At 44.0% G+C, this 22,468-nt stretch overlaps 1 protein-coding gene across 1 annotated transcript in view; it reads right to left on the bottom strand.

The window, feature by feature from the left end:
• Nucleotides 1-22,468, bottom strand: part of NEK6 (NIMA-related kinase 6) — a 30,381-nt gene that overhangs the window by 2,793 nt on the left and 5,120 nt on the right. The window contains exons 2-6 of the mRNA XM_010148751.1: nucleotides 18,513-18,653; nucleotides 17,319-17,381; nucleotides 12,099-12,209; nucleotides 8,567-8,675; nucleotides 7,241-7,348 (exon numbers count right to left, since the gene is read on the bottom strand). Coding sequence (XP_010147053.1) covers nucleotides 7,241-7,348; nucleotides 8,567-8,675; nucleotides 12,099-12,209; nucleotides 17,319-17,381; nucleotides 18,513-18,653 — 532 coding nt within the window. The remainder of the gene's footprint in view (nucleotides 1-7,240; nucleotides 7,349-8,566; nucleotides 8,676-12,098; nucleotides 12,210-17,318; nucleotides 17,382-18,512; nucleotides 18,654-22,468) is intronic.

Consider the following 22,468-nt stretch of genomic DNA (forward strand, 5'->3'; position numbering starts at 1 on the left):
TTGAGGACAGTTTCGGAAGTCCCCGCTGAGCACCAGCGTGTAAGACGTTTCCCTGCCTTCGGCTTCCCAGTGCTGCTGCTTTTCTCCAGCGTGCCCGGAGAACTCCCGGAGCAGGGGCAGAAGCCACGCCAGCCCCTCGCTGGCGGCGAGCACCCGAGGCCAGCGCGGGCGGGCAGCAGCATGCCACTGGCAGGAGGGCACACAAAGATCATTCCTGTCCTTGCTCGGGTCTCTGTGCTTCAGTGGTGGTGCCAGGGGCGGTCTCCAGCCATAGCTGTTCTTACAATCGCTTATTCTGGGTCACTGCGTGAGAAGCTCGGAGCAAATAACAACGTGTGGGCTCTAAAGTTATGGCCTTGCCTTCCACGCTGGCAGGGGTCTGCTTGGTAGGCTAAAATTGTCGTTTCGGATAATGCCTTGAAACGACCTTCGATCAAAGCAGAATGACAGGGTTTAATACACGGCTGAGTGCGTTACAGTCCGTGTCTGATTCTCCCGCGTTAGTCTGTTCCGCTGCATTAATGGGGCCGTGGAGCAGTCCACGCCTGAGCTGATTTTATGAAGTCTACCTTGCACATTTACCTACCATTACTGTAGTGTTGTCAGCAAATGTATGAACAAGCAGGGCTCTGCGTTTCCAAACTGATGCATTAATTTTTAAATAACTGTCATGATAAAAGACTGACAAGCCCAATTCTCTTTATGGCCTGTCCAACATTACGTGGGAATCTCCCGTAATGAGCATCTTCTAGCAAACCGCACAAGGCTTCCAGTGCAATCAGTCAGGGCTCCCCATTGCATCACATTAGTCAATTTGACAAGAACAGTCTAATCGGGGACTATTAATCAGAAACTTTGTGGGCATTTGCCCTGCTGAAAATACGAAATATTGTTCAGATTCAATATCAATCACCAGCTGGCGCAGTAATGCCTTTAAAGTTCTAAAGGTTGCAAAACGGTAGAGGAGATTATGACTAAGTAAGCATCTTCCCATCCTATTCCTGAAAGCTGGAGCACTTCGCTTGAGTATCAGCCTGCTTCGGCGGCACAGACCAGCATTTCTTCCCACTCTCCCCAGCACTGTCTGTGTGCACAGCTACAACACCCACAGAGACCAGAACAGCTCTTGGATATCTGCAACACCCAAGTTTGGGAAATGCTAATTATTCCAAGTTAGATTAGGAGCAGTCTCCAGTTTCAACAGCAAAACACACCGGCAAAGGCGGCAAAGTTACTCCAGAAGTAAAGTCCTAATTCCTTTCCTCTCGTATATAACCTAAATTAAGCCCCTTCCTGTGCAACCACAGCATGCGTAGGGACCCTGGGCTGAATTCCCAGGAATACCCAGGTGAAGAGCTACGTTATTTCTGAACTTGGCAAGGGGAACATCACGCTCTCCTGGTTTTCAGCTTGAATCAGAGGAGTTCTGTTGTTGTGACAGTGGCTGGGTTATCAGCAGAGTCCCACACACCACCGTCACTTTCTACAGAGCTGCTCCCTGTGCAAACACAGTTCATCCTCAGCTGCATGACGGCAGAAACAGGAGAAACCCCGATTCATACTTCCGTAGGCTCCATCAGTCCCATTCACCGAGTTCAACGTACCGCACGGGAGTCCCTTCCGGCAGCCGCCTCCTACACCTTCAGACATGCTGCCGTTAGACTGCAATCAGTGCAGAATACTTCCAAAGACTTTCACGCTGGGTTTTTACAAACGCTATCAAACCTAAGCATCTCCTGAAAGTAATCAAACTCCGTGGGCACGCTTGGCTGCAGAGTACAAGTGATAAGGAAAGCTTTTCCTGTTCTGCCTTCCCCAGCACCTTCCAGCTCATCGTTAATACCGAGCTGAGCAGTGTTGCCGAATCTATCACTTTTCTTTCTCACAGTAGGGAACAGAGTTCTGAATATGAAAGAACCTAACAAATTCTGACCTTTGTTGTATCTTTACAGAGTATTCCCAGTTTCAAACCAAGAGGTATATCAGAGCACAACGCGGGCCTCAAAGGGGTAATACTGATTAAAGCATTCCTTCGTTCCAGAGATGTTCCACTCCTGTCAAAACAAACTTTGCAATGTTTTGAAATACTTGTGATTTTTGAAACGTGCTCATTACAAACGAAAAAGGCAAAGAACTACGCTCAAAAACCTGAAATGCCATCCACAAGTAACAAGAACACCCCCAAGTTTTAAAACAGGAATTACTTCCAGGACTCTTCGCTTACCATTAACAGGTAAGACACACTATTACATATTCCACAAACATACATACAGTTGAGGAAAATATTTTAGTATGTTTTAGTAATATCCAGTGGTGCAGACACAGCAGGGAAGCAACTCTACTTGAAAATGAAAGTTCCCAGCTCTCACCTGCCTCACCTCTCCAGACACACTTGTAGCAAGAACTACAGCTTTGTTTAAAGGGAGTCTGGTTCATAGAATCACAGGATGGTTTGGGTTAGAAGGGACCTCAAAGACCATCTAGTTCCAAGCCCTCTGCCCTGGGCAGGGACACCTTCCACTAGAGCAGGTTGCTCCAAGCCTCATCCAGCCTGGCCTTGGGCACTTCCAGGGATGGGGCATCCCCAGCTTCTCTGGGCAACCTGTCCCAGTGCCTCACCACCCTCTGGGGGAAGAATTCCTTCCTGATACCTAATCTAAACCTCCCCACTTTCAATTTAAACCCGTTACCCCTTGTTCTGTCACTCCCTGCCCTTGCAAAAAGTCCCCCCCAGCTTCCTTGTAGCCCCTTCAGGTACTGGAATGTGCAATAAGGTCTCCCCGGAGCCTTCTCTTCTCCAGGCTGAACAAGCCCAAGTGTCCATTTCTAAACGTCTGCATCACCTGCCATGCATTTCCAGCAAGAAGGCTGAGGTCTTCTCCCAGAAGGACAATTTGGGAATTAGCCCAACTTTTGGGAATTCGTGAAAGAGTGGTCAAAGGCACTAAAATGTACTTTAAATTCCTTCAAATCTCAGGGAGGTAACCCCACAGTGTGAGGTTGTTTCAAGGGGCAGGGAAAAATAAAAAAAGAGGTTAAATCTACTTATTCTTTCAAAAGAGAATAAATATTTTGAGTGTAATATTGCAGTGTTTTTTACAAGACCTATGGCTCTACGGTCCCTAGGGTTTTTTTATTAGTATTTAATTATATACACAACCAAAGTCCTTACAGGGTTGGTTGGTTTGTTTGTTAGCTGTGGGGTTTCTGATTTAGTTTTTTACATGGAGGTAGTGCAGTATACCTGCAGCACATCTGCAGCAATCTTTTCTTCCACAACTACTGCACTACAGGCACAGACCCAAAGGCCAAAATTTCTCCAAATGCACAGAATCTTATCAGCTGCTGAGATTTCAAGTGGATTTCGTAGGCTCATTTTTCCTTAACAAGTACTGCTCACGAGCCCCTTGAAGTGCGGTGATTTTGTTTCTGATGGCAAGCTGGCCTGGCAAGCACAAGAAAGAGTAATAAAAAAAGATGACAAACAGCCCATTCAGAAGAGCATTTCTCGTGCCTGCAGTTACTCCCTGTTCACCCTCATATCCCAGAAGAAACCAGCAGGGACGTGTAACACCCCACGTACTCCCACCCGCGGCTATGTGCGTGTTCTGAACTGGGAAGCTTTGACTTGTATGCATCCCCGAACGGCAAATCTGCTCCAAGTTTATTCCTGTCCAAGAATAAATAATAAGCATCTGCTCCAAAACAAGACTATCGTAAAATTTCGGGTTTCTTTTTTTTTTCTCTTCTTTTTTCTCCAAATACAAAGCCAATCAGAAGCTGTGGATAAAGTTTACTTGGCTAAAAACGGGCATGATACCACTTCACAATAAAGTTATCCATTTTAGTATTAATGGAAATTCTCTGTATTTATTACAGCTCCCAGTAAAACAAAATCTACCAGCTTACTGTTCAGTTTTCCAAGGTCTACGCAGTTTTTAAATACCCTCTGCTATTTATACTTTTTATCTTATAACTAATTAAAGTTTTATAGCAAAGCTAATGACTTAAACTTTCCAACAAGCATATTAGGACAGTTTTAACTGACAAGGTATCCGTGTGGATGTCCACCTCAGAAATCAACAAAACAGAAAGACACAATCAAATATTAAAGAGAGAAAATGTCCTCCTAGCCCTATTCACCCTTGAATGAGAGAGACAACACCTGGAAGCACATCACACACCAGTCCTGTAAAATCAACCCAGACTGTTTGGCATTACACACTCAAACTCCACCATCCAAATGTCATTTCATCATTATGGGGTGCAAAGCCCTGGGTTACGTGTGGTTGTTTTCTGCAGTGAAACAGCCTGTCAAACAGGCTATGGAAAAGTATCTCCCATCTTCTCCCACAAGTCATTCAGGGAAAAGGAAAACCGGCAGGATCGGATCCACCTGGGGAATTCACCCACAGCCGCCGGCTGGTGTCACCCACCCCACAACACTGCCGCCTTTCCCAACACTGTTCCGTTTCTTAGTGAGACAGGCAGTGTCCATGGTTCCACTCTCACAGGTCTCCTTGGAGAGGTTTTCCAGGGGCCGAGGCTTTCCCTCCTCGAGGTTGCCCGCTGCCCCAGTGATGCTCCCGACTGGCAGTGCTGCCGGGCAGGCATCCTGCCACTGCTCCGAGTGCTCGCCTGCATCCCATGAGCTGTGTACAGGCAAATCTTTCATTTTTCTTTCATTACCCCGGCATGTACTGTCACTTAATTTTTATGTATGCAATCCTTCCTGACAAATATGATCTGCTGCCTGGTAATTCATCTGACGTTCATTCTGTTCCTTGCTCTAATTACGGCTCCCGTTCCTGATGCGGCGGCGGCCGCGCTGCCGCAGCCCGGTGGTATACCTGTCAGACGGGTTGTGGTACTGCCTAATGCCCTTTTATGCCAGTCTGATGCTAGCAAATACAACAAAAGGAAAAAAAAAAATCAGATGAATATATTTGCATAAGCTGTGCGTTCAATTCATGGGTCAGCAGCCAGAGAAATGATGGTTCAGGGCGGTTGCCGGGGCAACGCGGCTATGGGAAGTGCCCGGCATCGCAGCCTGGGTCCGCGCCGGTACCATGCTCTGGTCTGCAGGGTGTTCATCACTCACAGCTACTTAAACAAATGTCTTAATTAAACCAAAACCAAGATCAGTAAATTTCCTGCTGCTACAAAACCTTTATGTCTGGCAAATTACCAAAACCTAAAACAAACCTTCACATCTGTGTATATTTTTTGATTGTTAAAATTTTCTTTTTACTGGGATACAAGAACCACTGGGAATGGTGGCATGTCCATCCCTCCCACAACACAACACGCTGTCTCCAGTATCACTCAGTGCTGCTCCCTGGGTGTTTTGCACCTTTTTCAGCTGTTTCCAGGATGCTGTTGATTTGAGGAAGGGCAAGGATTGTGCAGAAGAGGCTTAACTCTTCCACACGAGCTTTCTCAATTAAGAGAGCGCAACCCTGGTAAAGGTCACAAGCTTGGCTTACATGTGCAGCCAGTTTCCAAGCCCCAATTTATTCTTATAATAAGTGCAGCAGTCAAACTAGATAAGATCATATAATTAGACACGATCATATTTACGCCTGCTCAGATGATGGGATTGTAACTTTCTGTGAAAAGGATTTATTTTTATCTATTAACTATAGTGTGTCTACATCCAAGAACAGCTTTGATGCAAAGGGAAATGTAGTATTTTATGAAAGCAAACGGTAGAAATGCCTCTTCTTTTTTTAAGCACAGAGAAAATAAGGGATATATCTTCCTTTCTCCTGCAGGGAGAAACCCCAGTGTTGCTGGCGAGCGTTACCAGTGACATTCGTACACAGACAAGAAACAACTGAGCAAGAGTCAAAAAGAGACAAATAACGAAACAAACATGTTGTGGGTTCCGAAATCAACTGAGAGCCCTAAATGCAAAGGAGCTTACATACTGCACTGAAAGTCAAAGTTCCTTCACTGCTCTAACACAGAAGTACCTTCGTGACTCAAAAAAATTGAGACCCATTAATAAAAATGGAAAATCAGCCACCTCAAGAGGTCACAGACACAACTACACAACACTTCATCCTGTAAGCCTTAAAGACTGGCCTGTATATACCGTATACCTTTCTAGAGCGTTGTAGTGAATGCTAACGATAAAAATGAGGGAGAGAGAAACTCAGATGCTCTAAACCCCTCAATTTAATTTTAATGCCCACAAAAAAGCTGGATGTGTAATCATCCTATTTGTAAAACACAGAAAAAAAGAACAAGAAACAAACCATCATTATGGGCTGTGCACAAAACGTCATGACACATTTTTTTCCACGATAAGGCTTCAGAAGGAGGGCCAGCGAAGCAACAGATGTATTACAGCTTCAGCACTTTTATCAACGGCTTATATAACTCCACTTAGACGCAAACTCTTAAACCTGTCTAAGTTAAACTACTTAATGTATGCAAAATCGGTCAGAAAAGCACATCACTGTCAAAGTAGAAGGCTACTTCATGTGAAGTCCTGCAAGACAGCCAGTAGCTCCAGCTCTGCTCAACACAGGCATTAACAGGAGGGCCCGTGGCAATGCTACTGCCTTTGTGGACAACGAGAAGCTGGGCTGAACCAAAGCACAGCAGAGCACAGAATAAAAATGCAGAGCCATCACAAGCAGGAGAGTCTGAAAAGGGATACAATTCAGTGCTAAGAGCAAGGTACTATGCTTCGGCAAGAACAATTAGCTGCACCAACAGAAAAGCAGGAAAACAAACTTGAGACCTGTGGAAGACAGTAAGAAAACATGGATCTGTCAAGCCTCAGCTGAGCTTCAGTGAGGTCCTGTTTAGAACAGACGAACTGTGAGGGCTCTGAACACTTGCCTCACCCCAGATGAGGGTCACATCCCCTGTTCAGGGTAGCTGACCAGCATCTGCTGAAAGTGGTGGCAGTGTAACATTTCATTCCAGTGAGCAGAGTGCAAGCAAACATATTTAGAATGGAAAAGCTGCATTTGTTACATTTGCTGTAAATCATGCACTTACCAGGCCAGGTCTTCCAGAGGGGAAAAAAAAAAATCAATCAGGTGAGTTTTAAAACAAAAAATACCTATGAATTTTGTCTGAAGAATATTTAAAACTTATCAGAAAACATAGCACGTCTCTACTGAATCCAGCTTCTGTCACAGCAGGAGGACACACAGCACTTCTGAACGTCAGAGCTGACAACTGCGTGGCAGCGCTCGCTTAACATCTACAAGTACCATCTTACCTAAGGAATGTGCTGCAGTGGTTTTAGAACTAAAAAAACGGCCTAATCCAAGATCTCCCAGCTTCACCACCCCTGTGGCTGTTATAAACACGTTGGCTGGTTTTATGTCTGCAAGAAGAAAAAAGGTAAAAGGTCAAAGCCACGAAAGGTTATTTGGTTCTAATACTGCAACAGAAACATAGCCTGGAGCGCTCGCTGTACAAAAGAGGCTCGAGCAGAACCGTGTTTCTTTACAGCTTTGATAGGCTGAATCTTCCAAGACTTCAAGCTCCACACATACACAAAAATCAGAGTGTACTTCCCAGCACACCAGAAATACCAATGAGGGGAAAAATGTAGGAAACGGCACAACAGAATAGAGGGAACCTCTTGAACTGATGGAAATCAAAGCAGCAAGTCTGCTTCTCTTCGGAAATGATCGCTTTCTCTGGGAAACCGCACTGCCCATTGCGGTCCCCTCGCACCAAGGGCAAATTACTGCTCCCCACATACCCACTTCGTTCACAGAGTGTAAAAATGAGTAGAACCGCCGTCTCCCAGTGAGCGGGTGAGGCTCCTTCCTCATGCTGAAGCAGACTAAATGTGCATGGCTCCAAATTTCAGCAGCCAATTACAGACCTAATTCAGGTACAACTGACAAGCTGCATCAGGGGATGAACACGGGAGCAAAATCGGTATCACGCTGCCCAAAAAAAGCCAGTGAAGAATTCACGACTTCAAAGGAGAAAGGAAATAACAAGCAGCAGCGACTGGCATTGGTGCCTTTGGGGGTATTTGCATTTCCTGGGTCAAGTCCTTCACAAGGCATTTCATTTACGCTGAAAGAAGCACCGTAATTTTTGGCTAGAGCTCAAAGTTACGAAATGTTCCAAGACAAGAGATTCAAAACTAATTAATGAAAATCGAGAACAGGTTATGAGAGTGGGACATAGGCATATTAATATTTCAGAAAAGTTTGCCAGACAGAAAAACTCTTCTAAACTCTCTAAGGTCACAGCTAATATAATGAAGACTATTTCTTAGAGTTCACTGTATCCAGTAGTCTCAGCATTTTACTTCTGACACTATTCTAATGGCAAGTTTGACACTTCTACTTAATATCAGTGTCTGGAATACAAAGCAGCTCATCTTCCTAATACCACGCTCACTTCGGACTGAATCCTTTAACAATGAGGCAAAGAGACAGAAGGAGAAATCCATCTTGCGAGCTCCAGCCTCTCTAAACATGCATTGGCTGAACATCAGCATAATTGTTTTTGAATGTAGGCGCTTACTAATTGGAACATTATATTATTATTCAGTGAAAAGAGACTGAATTAATGTTACCTCTGTGCATCACCCTGCGGGAGTGCATGTGTTCAACTGCACTGCATAACTGCACAAAATATTTCCACACCGTCCTTTCCGGGATTAACCGTTTCTGCTTTTTAAAATACTGTGGGAGGAAATAAATAAAAGATCAGTGAAAAAGCAACGTATTCGACTCATTCCTGGACTCATGTCAGTCAGCTGCAGGTTGCTCATGTCTTCCAGATCTGCAGCAGTGTGACTTTTCTTCTGATTAGCTTTTAACTCCTTCTCTCTGTATGTAAACTTCAACGCAGTTCACTAATTAGCAACTATTATGAAAAATATGCTTAAATAGGTTTGACATTTTTGAATGGACACCGATTATAATTAGCATTAATCTCCTTAATTACCTTGCAAAACATATTTAATGCCTCAAAACAACAAATGGCTCAAATATTTTGCCTTAAGTAACAAAAGATCATTAAAAAGATCTTGTAAACACTCATTATTGTTCAGTCTATTAACAACAATAAGGAAATCTGTTTCCCCTTTTTTAAAGATGGCCAGAACATCAATAAAGTCTCCATGTTTCTTCTGTGATCAGGTAGAATAATATATTCTATTTCATGCATAATAGGAATATTAAATGAACTGAACGCTCTCTAGTGAGACAGAAAGACACTACTGATCAAGAGACAGGCAGATCTGGAAGAAGACCCATTTGTGCAGCACCAAAGGAAGTTGAGTCCAGATTCAGTGGGACTCTGGGCACTAACAGCCCTCAACTGAAACGATCGTCAGCGTAATGCACACAAAACAAGGGGGTGCAGCACGGCGGTGGGGCTCTGCAACGCTGAGGTCTTCTTCCCGAGCAGCTTCCTGCAGGAATAAATAACCAGCTGCCCACTTCAGCAAGGGCTAAACATCACACATCTCCAGCCGCTCTTTTTCCATGGCGGAAATGCGCTACAGCCCCGCACATCACAGGCGAAGCGGGACTGCCTCCTCCAAGGCCTCCCAAATTGCGCTGCTTCAGATTATGGGTCCTCGACTTCTCGACGCCTCTTCCTGTGCTGGATACCGAGCCCGTTCTTCATCCAGAGCATTAGCGCGACACACAATACGCTTCCAGAGGTTTAAGGCTTCTCCTGTGATATACAAGGTGTCACTGGATAACGGCCGTCTCGACCCCCTTCCCGCACACTGCATCGGCACTTGTGCATCGCACCCTTGAGAGTTCCCGTCAGCAGCACGCAAGAGCAAGAATAAAGGAAGAGAATTGGTTGTTGCCCCTTTGTGCATCTTGTGCTTTCCCCCTCAGTACAGACATCTGATGGCCGCTGTCACATGGTATGTTTTATGTGAAACGCTGTTACTGGTTCGTGTTTGACTCAAGTAATGGCAAATTTTCTTTTGCAGATCAGCTGTGAAGGGGCACGACCGTGCAATTCCCCAGGCAGCAAATCTGACAGACTGCAACAGTTTCAAACCAAAACTTGATAGAGAGCACAGAGAAATTACACAGGGTGAGGGATAAAGTGTTATATACACAAAAATATTATTTAATTCCAATTAAAGTATTTAAGAGTGGATATGCAAGACCACAAGTGATAGTTTTCTAAATGTCATGTCCAATAAGATTCGCCTGACATTTACAACAGAGTCCCAACTCCCCTGTGGGTTATCCCGCTGCACTCCCTTACAGCAGCTTTACAATACCTCATAAATAATGCAGGCACCAGGGGTGTGACAAAGACAGTCCCTGTTTTTATCACTCTCGCACCTTCAGAGTGTTGTTACTGCTGTTCCTACCGCCTCGCTGCAGCTGAAAATCCTCACGTAAGCGTAAATTCCCAAGGGGCGGGTGGGCCATGGGGGTTACACAGGGGGGCAGCAGGCAAAGTCCACTCTGTAGTTAGATGTGCTTGGTACGAGACTTTCGGTCTTGTTTTTAATGGGCTTTTTTCTTCTTTTAAAAAACTGGAATTTGGTATTTGCACCAGTGGAAAAACATCTTTTATACAACCTTGAAAACCCTCGTGCATCTTCCGCATTTGTGCAGCGAACACGTGGGAGAAGCGACCAGCTGGGGCGCGCTGCGGGAGGAACGTGGGCTACGGAGCTGCACGAGGCATCAACCGAAGAACCCACAGACCGTGTTTTGTAAACCCTACGTTCTACTTATAATGCTATCAGAAGTAATTTTGAGAAAACTAAATAACCAACCCCGATACATAAATGAACATATTTATCAGAAAGGAACGTTTAAAACTCAAAACTGAAATGACACAAAGAGCACAAGTATTCTGTGTGATGACATCTAACAACTACGTGGGTAAAACTTTTTACAAGCAGAGATTTAGAAGTGAAGCAAAACACTCGCATGTGCTGTGCCGATCGCAGCCCGAACTCCTGCTCTCACAACCCCCACTTCTTCCTATCTTTAACCACAGCTACCAAAAGCCTGAGATAAACTAAAGCTTCCCAGGATCTGCTGGGAAAAGGGCAAAACGTACAAGAAGCCACAAGGAAACAGCGACAGATAAAACTACACGAGCTGTCCCCACACCCTGAATGAGCACAACCAAGACCCCGACCCCACCACGGCACGAGTCACCGCGCACCCGGGGTGGCACCGGCCCGCACGCGCAGGCTTTGGGGCCGACCCGACCATCACTCCTGCTTCTGCGTGGCTGCGGAGCGAGGATGTGTGTGGAATATTGGGGGTCTCCCCAGGGCTCTGCCAACTGCCTGCTCCCAGCTCGCGCGCCCAGGGGGACTCTCCCATGAGATGGAGCAGATTTGCATGGATACTGTAAATTTAGCCACTACGGGCTAACTGGGTAACTTGTTTGACAGCCTTTGGCCTAGTGCCTCATAGCTCTGCTGGCAAAGAAAACAAATCTGTTAATAAGATATTTTAACTGTGACAACAAGGAGGAGGAGAACTTTCCAAACATTCATTTATGATAATTACAGAATAATGATGGCAAAAAAACAGGTAAAACATGGAGAGAAGGTTGAGAGTGCTAACAAACATGATATAACACATCTGTTCTCACAAGGGATGTATGTCTAAAGATTAACATGTCAAAGAAAATATAAAAGCAGGTGGTAACAGCTTAACTAAAGCTGGTTTGCAGCAATACATGTATTCCTAAGAGCAACATAAGAGAAGAGCAAGTACTTAAACCATTTCCTCAAACCCAAATCCCCGCTGCAAAGAAAGTCAATACACTTCCTTGAATGTCTTCAGAGTGGCAGACAGGCTATGTGATCACTGACTCTAACAATAATTAAACAGCCCCTTCAATCAGTCTGATGATTCAACCCTGTGAACAGCACACACGTCCCACCACATCACAGAGGCTGGCTGCCGTGCGAAGCGGCGACCAGGAGCAAGCGGCGCAGCCTGCTGTATCTGAACACCCCCTTGGCAGCGCCCTGCGGGTGTGCAAAACCACGCGGAACGCAAGTGGCTCTAGTGCAGATGTGTGTACCCCCGCCGCCTCGTGCCTCTGCCTGAGCCTGGAAGGCTGTAGCACCTCTAGAACTGATACGTCCTTACCTTAATCATCTGAGAGAGGTCACCAGCGTCGGCCAGTTCCAGGACAATGTTAAGTTCATTGTCTTCAATAAAAGAATCCAAATACTTAATTATATTGGGGTGGTTCAATTGCTGCAGACAGAGGGAATGCAAGAAGAGAACCTGTAACGCTGTAGTAGCGACAATGCCAAGACACAATACCTGTACTGCTGTTGTAATCATTACACGAAACAGTTTGCAATAGGTGCAACTACAAATGTGCTCTGAGTTACTACAGACCAAATCCTGTGAGAACCATCACTATTGCATTAAGCGTCTTGAGTAAAGAGCAATACGGCCTAAACTAGCGAAACAACCTTGTCGACCCCATGCTCACAAACTATTTAAAAGCCATGTCCTGAAAGCGGCTTTGTTAAGCAGTAACTGATTCTTTCCCCCCATTAAATATAAACAAAACCCCAGCTGCTGATTACAGTAGTCCTTGAGGTCTCTTTGCCCCCCAGAAGAACAGAATTAAATTACAGCTTTGATGGAGGAAAATAAAGCACAAGTTGCATACATCAGTGTATTTTCCTGATTATTTATGCTTGCATTTTCACTAATTACAGTTTTTCATTTCAGTATAGCATCTTCTTCTATTCACAACTGCTGGTTTATTTTTTTTCTCCCTACTGTTTCTTCAAAAAATTTCATCTTCTCAGATTGTTACACTTTACTCACAGGACTAAATTAAGAAACAGGCTCAACAAATTAGAATTTCTGTTTTAATATTTTATGTCTGAATTTCTTAAAGTGGAAAGCTGTAGTCTCTTAGAAGATAATGTAGCATGTAGATCTCCCTATTCACCCCCCTGCTCATTTTGCTTTAGATTATCTTTCTCTTGTGCTCTTAGAAATGCAGTAAATTTAGCAACTAGTAAAGTGAGCATTTCATCTCCTAAACAGCTGTGACTCAACCTGTCTATTCCAGGGGTTACAAAGCCAAAAGAAACACTGTTATGATCCATCACGCTAATCACGCCTCTCTGCATGCACATTAGGGGATAGATTCTCCTCTGCGATGCCTCGACACTAGCACACATTAGCGTTAATGGGATCCATGTGCAGGCATCAGGAGGAGAACATTCCCAAAGCCCAGGCCTTAAATAAATAAATAAAGGTAACAGCCCGCAATTTCTGTTGAAATTTCTTTTAAACGTCTGCTCTCAGGTACATCGATCAAAGATCGACTTCCAGCCAAAAAAGCTCCTCGAGCAGAATGGCCCTCAGGGTGCCCCCCCCGCCCCCATCTCGGCACCTCTGGTAGGTGCAGTTAAGGTCTTCCATCCCCTTTAGGGCGCTCTGATGGGAACTCCCGAGTTCATAAAGGCACTGGGCAGTTCAAGCACCGAAACAAGCCTTTTTCTAAGCCTCAGCACCATGTGCCAGTACAAGACAACATCAGGACACTACAGCTGTAAGGGGAATGGGGACGGCACACCAGCAGGAGAGCGACCACTCCACTGTACCCCCTGTCCCCCACCCCAGCCCTGCGGAGCTTGCTGGGTGTCAACAGCCCAGCGTACCGAGACCCAGGTATTGCTTAACCGATACAAAGAATTTGGGTAGCTCCTTGTGAGACTACACACTCCTTTTGCTGATGGTTTGTATCGATTTAAAGAAACTCATCACACCTAGAGAGGAATTACACCTCTGACGCATGAACTCTGTTTTCCCAGGACAGCCAGGAACGCCACTCTGGATAAGCCCAATTTCCATTCTCCACTCTACCTTTTGTTAAGCTTATCTTAAATGAATATATTGACTCTGGGTTTTTTTTGTTTGTTTGATTGTTATTGTAGGGTTTTTTTTGTTCGTTTAACTATTGTTTGTGTCTGTATATTTGGAAGAGGCTACCGGAATTTTCTTCTGTCAGAAGAACATTCACTCTCACAAATCCTTTAATGCACAAAACAGTACCAACACTTTATCTTCAGCCAATGATGTTTCCTGTTTCCTTAATGCATCCTAAAAGTACGCTGGCAGTTAATGCCTGATGTGTATGCACAGCAGCGCTGAGGTGACAGGCGTGTGAAAGGTGAGCCACCTCTAAACGAGCACACATGGGTGCCGGCAGCCCAAATGCTGGTTACAGCTGTCTTACCGAGCTGCTTTACCTAAACCCTGCAACCAGAATTACACTGGAAGGAATGCACAATTTCGTCTGGCTTCTGTTAAATTTTGAATAATTGTGATTCTTTACCAATCACAAAAAAACCCAAGCCTTTGTTTCATGGTCACATTGAAGTCTGATTGAAAGATAAAGTATTATTTTCACAGGGATGGACTGCAGAAAGTCTATGCAACTCCATCACAAATTTCTCCATGGCCTACACTAAAAATAAAAACAACAAATAAAGAAAAGCTGTTACAGCCAGTTGCTCTAGGAACAGTCTATAAATCCTGCATACTAGACACCAAAACTTAATAGTAGCAAGAAAGTTTTAAAAATATGAATATCCCACGTTCCGTGGTCAGATGCTGGACAACTGCCAGGCAGATGGACTTCACATCCAAGGTGAAAAAAGTTAAGTTGAGCAAGATTTAAAATTTGAACAACTGTGCTGAATCCTCACACACTGTCCATTTTGCAGACACAAGAACAACTCTCTTAGCTGGTAAACTTGGGAAGGGAAATACACTTCATCTTTTAATACAATGAGACTAGAAGTGCTGAAATTAACACTGTGGAGAGTAAGCCATTCATTTGAGAAAACCCACTTGTCCTGCATGCCTGAAGCTGCACACACACTAATCTGAAGGAAACTGAAATGTGAAAAGCTCACAAGAGAACAAGCAACCCCACGAAACCTTGTGAAAAGCCAGGTGGGAGACCGCATTGCGCTCTGCAGGCACAGACTATTTTGCCCCGTGAGCCAAAGTGGTAACACCCACTGCCCAGCCATGAGGGGGAACCGCTGTCCTCCCCTGAGGAAGCTGCTCTGAAGTTCTGAAATACAACTTTCCGTGACTGACCCAGCATGTCCACTCGCAGACCTCTGGGCATTTCCATGAGGCTGTGAGACCAGGCAGCATGGGAGCGAGCGATGAGCAGATGAGCTGCAGGTATATCGATCTGACCAGCTATCGGTCTTAAGGCACGGAGTGATGTGCAGTCCAGCTGCTGATGCTGACACAGCAACCCTCCCTGCCCACAGACAAACCCCGCTGCCTGTGGAAACAACCCGCCCCTGCATTGGGTCAGCAAACCCGCTGACCAGCACAGCATCCTTAACGGCTCCAAAACTGGTAACTCCAGCTTTGATTACTTTCTACTTATTATCAGCTGATCTTCTCAGAAGCTGAGCCACACACATCTTGGATAAAGTTCAATGGATTTTGTCAGCCTCAAGTTGAAAACCAGTAGTCATTTGAAGGAAGGGAATTATAAGCAGTAATAAGAAATACATCCCCTTCTCATCTGTAATACAACAGGATTCAAACTGATGTTTTAACATATTCAAACTTCAGATTCCTTGGATGGTGCTACACAACTGTTCAAGTAGGAAGATTTGTTGACATTCAACAATAAACAGTCATTACACTCCCAGCACAGTAATGTTTTGCATAATAAATAGCATATTAGTGTGTTTCTGCAGACTCTCGGCAACTATTCCTGCTCCTCCTTCCACCCCCAGCTAACTGAATTTACTGGATTGCTTTCTAGTCTCCTATAAAATACGGAGCAAAACAATGCGTTGTTACCAACCAGTGTTTCCCAAGCAGAACTGCTCTGGGCTGCTGTAAGGGAAACTCCCTCCCTCCAGAGAACTCCAGCTACCAGTTAACAGAACCACAACCACGAAGTCGCAAGCATGGCAAACACACTCCTCTGCTCGGAATACAACCACCCGAGTCCAGAATACACACGGACGTTGCTTAATTCCAGAGGGTGCTTTTAACTGCAGTACATGGGCTCAGAGATGGATACAACAGCTCTGGACTTCAAAAGGAGCTGAACCAGGTTCCAGTTCTGCCACAGCCTGAGCAGCTTTGGTGATGGCATTCACGTGGGGAGAGCCAGGTCTCATTCAAATGACTTGAGCAGGGGGCAGGGAAGCCCTACATAGCTCATGCATCGTATCTGCTTTCACAACTCAGCCCCAACGGTAGCCCTGGTTTGCTATCTGCCTTCTTGGTGAGCTTTACTCAAGAAGGCAAGTTGCCTCTGGTCAGCCCCCACAGCGGACTGGAGCCGACCTTGAGTCTCCTCTCATCGTGGGTACTTCCTTGTCAGCTTCCTCTGGTTCTGATACACGGGCACACTCTGCTCTGAATGCATCCAGTGCAAGTTTATGACACCTTCCATAACCACAGCTGAAGACAAAACTGTTTGGATTACCCAGAACACCCCAAGCAATAAAGAATTCTCTTTCTGAATGTAAATGTTGGCATTATTTTTCTCCATGATTGTTGAGCAACTGGATCACGTTCACACAAACTGCTATCTCCATGTTTATCCTGCACGCCTTCCCTACAGCACCGCAGACTCAATCTTTGTCTACAACTAAATGAGTATAAATCAACAATTTAAATGGAAATACCGAAAGTTACATTTACAAAATGAATTATTTTATACTTTTAGAATTAAATTTGACTAGCTAAACTAAAATTTTAGCATTCTACCACCTGTTGCATTTACTCAAAACAGATACTTAGAAGTACAATGGATATACATTTTCCACCAACATTTTGAAATAAAGTACTGAGATGGGAAAAAAAAAAAATCACTAGTTGTTGGAATCACTTAGAACACACTTTGTGGTTTCAGAGCCTTTATCCAAACTACCATTTTTTGTGTGTGATGCACAGACATGCACATGCATGGCATGCACATGCAAAACTGGTTTGCCATTTAGCTAGTTCTTAATTAGTTTATTGTGAAGTGACAAACAAATCAAAGCACATAAAGGGCAGAATTTACATGCCTCTGAGAGAAGAGCACTTGTGGGTTTTTTTTAAGATAAATATTTTTAATAAATTCCATAGAATACAGGCAAAAAAACTCAGTAAAATTAAGCTTTAAGACAAAACTCTTGCATCATGTAGGCACTGTAGCCTGCAAAAGAATGCACAGTCTGAGATCACTGTGTGTACTACAGAAGCTTCATTTGCCATAAAAGGCAAATGACTGCTGCCAATCTGAAATAATTTCTTTCCCTTCAAACGAAAAACTGAAAAAGTCACTGTAAAAATCCTTACCTTCAAGAGGTCAATTTCTTTAATGCAATCTTGCCTAGCCTTGGCATCCATCATTTCAAAAATCTTCAAAGACAAAACCACAGAAGATGAAAATGAAACAATAACAAAATGTTGTATTTTAACAAGAAAATGATCTTGCCTTCCCCAATCTGTATATCCTCTACTGTAATGAGGATACACACAACCCCCAGATCAAAGTTCAATGTTTTCTCTCTCTGTTTTGAAACCACTAAAGCCCTAGCAATAGGGTAAAATTAATTTTAGAACCTGTAGGCAATATTCTAAGCAGCAGAAAAATTAGATAGACTGGTTTGTAAATTTGTTGTCGTGATTTTCTAAACATAGTTAGTTCAGCTACTATTATTTTCACATGGTAAATAAAAGATAAATTGTTTATTTTTTCTTTTAAACAGAGACACAGTTTCCACTGACTCCTCTGTAATAATTAACAATAATATTGAGCATTCACATTCACTCTGTAATAATCAGAGTGTAAGTCACTAGAAACAAGAGTGTAAAGGATCTGTTGAAAGATTAAAGGCAGGTTTCTTCACACAAAATGCTGTTCTGAACACGGCACACTTGAAGCCAAGTTCCAAATCTATGCTGCTGGCATGAAAGATTTTCAGAAATTCTTCTACAACTCCATGAGTGAGCCCAGGCATTTTTCCTTTTGTGCTCGTGTGCTCATGATTCATCTGTGTCGAGATGGCAGTCTCCTAGCTGCCACCCCAAGCAGGGTCCCATAGGGGATATACGGGCTGCACGGAGAAGACCAGCCACGGAGGGCAGACCCGAGGGGCAGGCAGGCAGGGGGGCCACTGGGCCTCTTGTACCCAGGTGTAAAATGAGCCCATGTTACTAACCTTGACTTAATCGATGTTTGTAAAACTGCCTTGAGACCTGCAGAAGCACAGCTCTTTATCTTGAAGTAAGTAAAACCCAAACCACCTCTAAAAATTAATTGAATAAAATAAGAAAGCAGAGTGTTGGGTTTTTTTTAATGTAAAAATATCAAACCAGATCATCCAGTGCTCTCAAACCTTAAACTCTCCATTTATAAAGCATTTAATTGCATTACTACTGCTGCAAAAAGAATACTCAAAGAGGTATTTGACCCAAAGTAATCTGTGGAAACACAAAACATTTCCTTTCTACTTGCTAAATAGTAAGACTTTGAACTTCAGTGCTCACCTGAACTTTCTTTAACGCCACAGGTTTTCTGTCCAGAAGACAAGTTGCTTTGTAAACTTCGCTGAATTGTCCTCGTCCAATCTTCTTCTCTATCTGAAAATCTGCCAGTGTGCAGCGGTATGGGTACGAGGTTAAATGTCTCTGTTCGGGTCAGAAGAAATCAAATCAATTAACTAGAAAAAGTGATGCAAAAATGTGAACTTGCATTCCTGATCTATCTAGCACAAACTAGCAGTTTCTATGACTAATCATATCCAGGAGGATAAATTCCTCCCAGCAAGGATTGCCCAGCCAGAAAGACAAGGAAATTTGGTGTTGATCTGGGGTACAGGGTCTGGCTTTTCTTTCCCACCTTGCCTTTTCTTTGTCCACTTGGGGCAATACCGCAGCAGAGCGGTTGCAACAAAAGAGCGCAGCACAGCCACAAGCACACTCACCTCACAGGAGAGCTGCATAAAAATGCTAACCAAACCGAAGCAAAAAACCAGTAACAGCTACCAAACCCATACAGAACGGAGTCAAGAATGCCATCATTTCTGATGGTCAGTAATTTAATCTAGGCTGATCAGCCTACAGATGACTCTGACCGTTAAGTGCGTTCATTCCTAGTAAATGTATTAGTTCCATAGGCTGATTTATGTTAAATGCCTTTTTTTAAAAGGAAATAACGTCTTGCCTTCTGTGTAAGTAACTAATTAGTCCCAAACTACTGTCTCCCTAGTTACACACCCTCTCATCAACTTTGCCTGCTTGCGTCACCTGGGAGATGCTGCTGCCTCCTTCTGAGCAGTCTCAGGTAACTCCCCAGCCAGGCAGGTAGACACTGCATAACGAGGATTACCTACTCCACGGACCAGGAATTGCTCCCTAGAGTCGTTCCAGTCTCTTCTGTAATTCACACGACTGTTAACCAGTGTTTCAAAAAGGAATTATGAAAATTAATTACTTAGAGTTGCCGTGCACGCCAAGCAGAATATTCCTAAGCTTCAGCATCTTGAGCCATTTCAGAGTTCCCATCGAAAACCACAAAAAGCAATTAGACAAGCACAAACAGAAGGGGGGTGGGAGGGTGGGGGGCTTCCCAGGGACACAGCCATTGTTTACAGCTGAATCTTCAGCAGACAATCCCAGCACACAGGGTCAGGAAGGCTGGGTGTTTCATGGAGATGATCACTGCTACCACTGTCCCGTCCCAGCCCAGAGGCACGGGGCTGGAAATAAGATTTAAAAGGCAGGTAAAGCTTTTGCTCCAGCTCCTTTTGCCAGCACTACATGCAAGGCAGCGTGAGGATCTCTTAGAGTGTGCCTTCATTTTAATGAGTAAGTAAGCTTGGACTTCTTTGCAACAGAAATAAAAACGAGCACTATTCAACAAACAATAAGAAGTATCAATCAGACATCTGAAAAAGCTTCCAGATTGAGGTGTATTTGCAACTCAGAACTACAATCTACAATCTACAAATAACTACAGTTATTTGGAAGAGGTTTTGTAAACAAAGTTGTAAAATTCAATGTTTTTTAAGAAAACTCAGCAATAAAGTCACCTAAAGAGTAATTTCCGACCCACAAACTGCATCAATCAACCAAGACAAGCTGTTTTGAAAACTGTCACCTTTACAGCATCTTTATCACAACAGATGCCGGAGAAATCCCCGCAAGGAAAGCTACTCTGCTGCAGGCGCACTCGAGAAGAACGGTTACGTTTTATAAATGCTGATGATAGAGCCGTGGACATGAATCACAAACCAGAGAGTGAAGAGACTATCACATCGTTCTGCTGTGATCTCTGAGTGAAAGGCTGTGCCCTGCACTTCCACAGCACTGCCCCGTGGCAGCCCGTGAGAACTCACCGAGGGTACAGCCCTGCTGTGACGGAGAGAGAGGACTGCTGCTAAATTGGAAAGGTTAGACTGTTATGAACCCCAGAGAAGATAAAACTGCAATTCCACCGCGTCCAGCCAAGGCCTGCTAACTCAAGTAGGCACGTAACTGGAAATTTAACTCCAAGGCCGTTGTGAGCATCAGCTTTCTCAGTTAAAGCTCCCTACAAAAGCAAACCCACTCCTTCTCAGGTGAAATGACACTTTGAGTAATTATTGTTTAAATGCCAAGGCCACAGGTAAGTTTTTCTGTCCACCACTATGAGCATTTAAATACTCTCATGCTATGAGAAATGGTTTTCATTTCTCTAGGCTAAAGACAACGCAGTAGAAACTTTAATTCGTGAACAAGAACCTACACAATAAGACGGCCGCACCAGAACCTGCCGTTACTCATGCAGGCCAGTCACACAGAAACAGGAAGCTACTTTCTTCAAGTATTTCCTTTAAACAATTCAGGGAGCGTTTCCCTCTCAAGATCACCTTAGTCTCCCCTGTGCTCCGAGAGGAGCCCCTTACCCACTGGACTGTGCAACCCCGCTGGCTGCAATCAAAGTCTGTGTTAGCAAAGGAAGGTTACTCCCTACTTGTGCTGCGTGTGAAGTTACACTGTGTCTGCAGGCTGTAACACAGACCAAGAAAAACCAAAATGAAGATTCAGGGCCCATTTCTCTTAAGCTTCCCAGTGTATGCTTCACAGGAAGTGGGAGCGTCCTTTCACTGATGAGGGAAAAGGTAGCCGTGGGTCAGATACACAGCAGAATGTTACGACAACACTGTATTATTTACATACATCCCCCTTTAAGTTACTAAATTATCAACAAAGGCAACATGGGATGAAACCAGACAAGCACATCTTCAAAGTAATCAGCCCCTGCAGCTTTCTCAGTTTGAATTGGTGGCAACCTCTCTTCACAGGGATTTGATAAACAGTAATACTCATCAATATCCATTACAGTAATGCAGTAATACTCATCTCATTCCAGGGACTGTTAATGAAACATGAGTTTACGTGCATTTGTGGTGATGAAACCACCAGAAGAGTGTCTGAACACAAGCATCTCTTCAACTTGACTAGTAGCTAACCCAGAACATCTCCATTTCCTGACTTTTTACCTATGAGCTACTAAGAAATCAAGTGAGCTGTCCAGCCAAGTTGCTTTACCCAGCCAAACAAAGGTGTCAGGATATTAAATCAGAAAACACTTCTTCCTAATTAAGAACCAGGAAAGAGCCAAAGAATTTCCGTAGCCGTGAACACACGTCTCCTGAGCCACGCGCTTCTCGAGTAGCAAAGTTTCTAACCTGGAGTTAACACTCACAACAGAAGTAGCAGTTTTAACGAGGTTGTATGAAGCAACTACCACAAAACTTTCTTTTTAAGGAGGAAATCCGTGCTGCAATCAAGGACGGTATCCATTTGCCCTTCATAAATCATTAAATTGTATGTTTAAACCAAGAGTGTTTAAGTGTAAATGAATATTTTAAGCATGTGCCAAGAAATATCTAGCAACTTCTTAAGCTGAAAATATAAATAAATGTTAGGCAAGTGACAGGGGGGGTGTGTGTGTCCTACCCACTTTCACATGGTTAGCACAGAAAGTCTGCTTGCCGTGCTGGAGTTAATGCTGGGTGATGACTGGACACCTTAGCTGATATGTTCTGGCATCCTCCAGGCCTACAGCTGCACATTTACATATGCAATGACCTAGATTTGCATTTGCTATCACAACCTATCAGACCTAATTAAAGTAATGGAGCTTTCATACAGGCTAGAAGATGTTTGATTACGGTATAAGCTAGGGAGGCTGCTCAGGTTACACCAAGCCGTCCCAGAGAGCTCCCCAGTGATGACAGCAGCCCATTTTCCCATACCTCGGCTCAAAATCAACCTCTTAGGCTTTACTTAAACGTGAGCAGGTAACTCTTCTACAGGCTGTTACATGGGCATGTTTGGAATACCTAAGAAATATCCACCTCTCAGAAGACCATCGCTTAGTCTGGCCTTGCATACATTTCACTTATTTCATAACTTTTGGCAAGGGGAACTACATTTTATTCAAGTCCTTCCATGTT

The sequence above is a fragment of the Eurypyga helias genome, unplaced genomic scaffold, assembly GCF_000690775.1.
Source record: "Eurypyga helias isolate BGI_N326 unplaced genomic scaffold, ASM69077v1 scaffold43943, whole genome shotgun sequence".
NCBI classification, from domain to species: Eukaryota; Metazoa; Chordata; class Aves; order Eurypygiformes; family Eurypygidae; genus Eurypyga; species Eurypyga helias.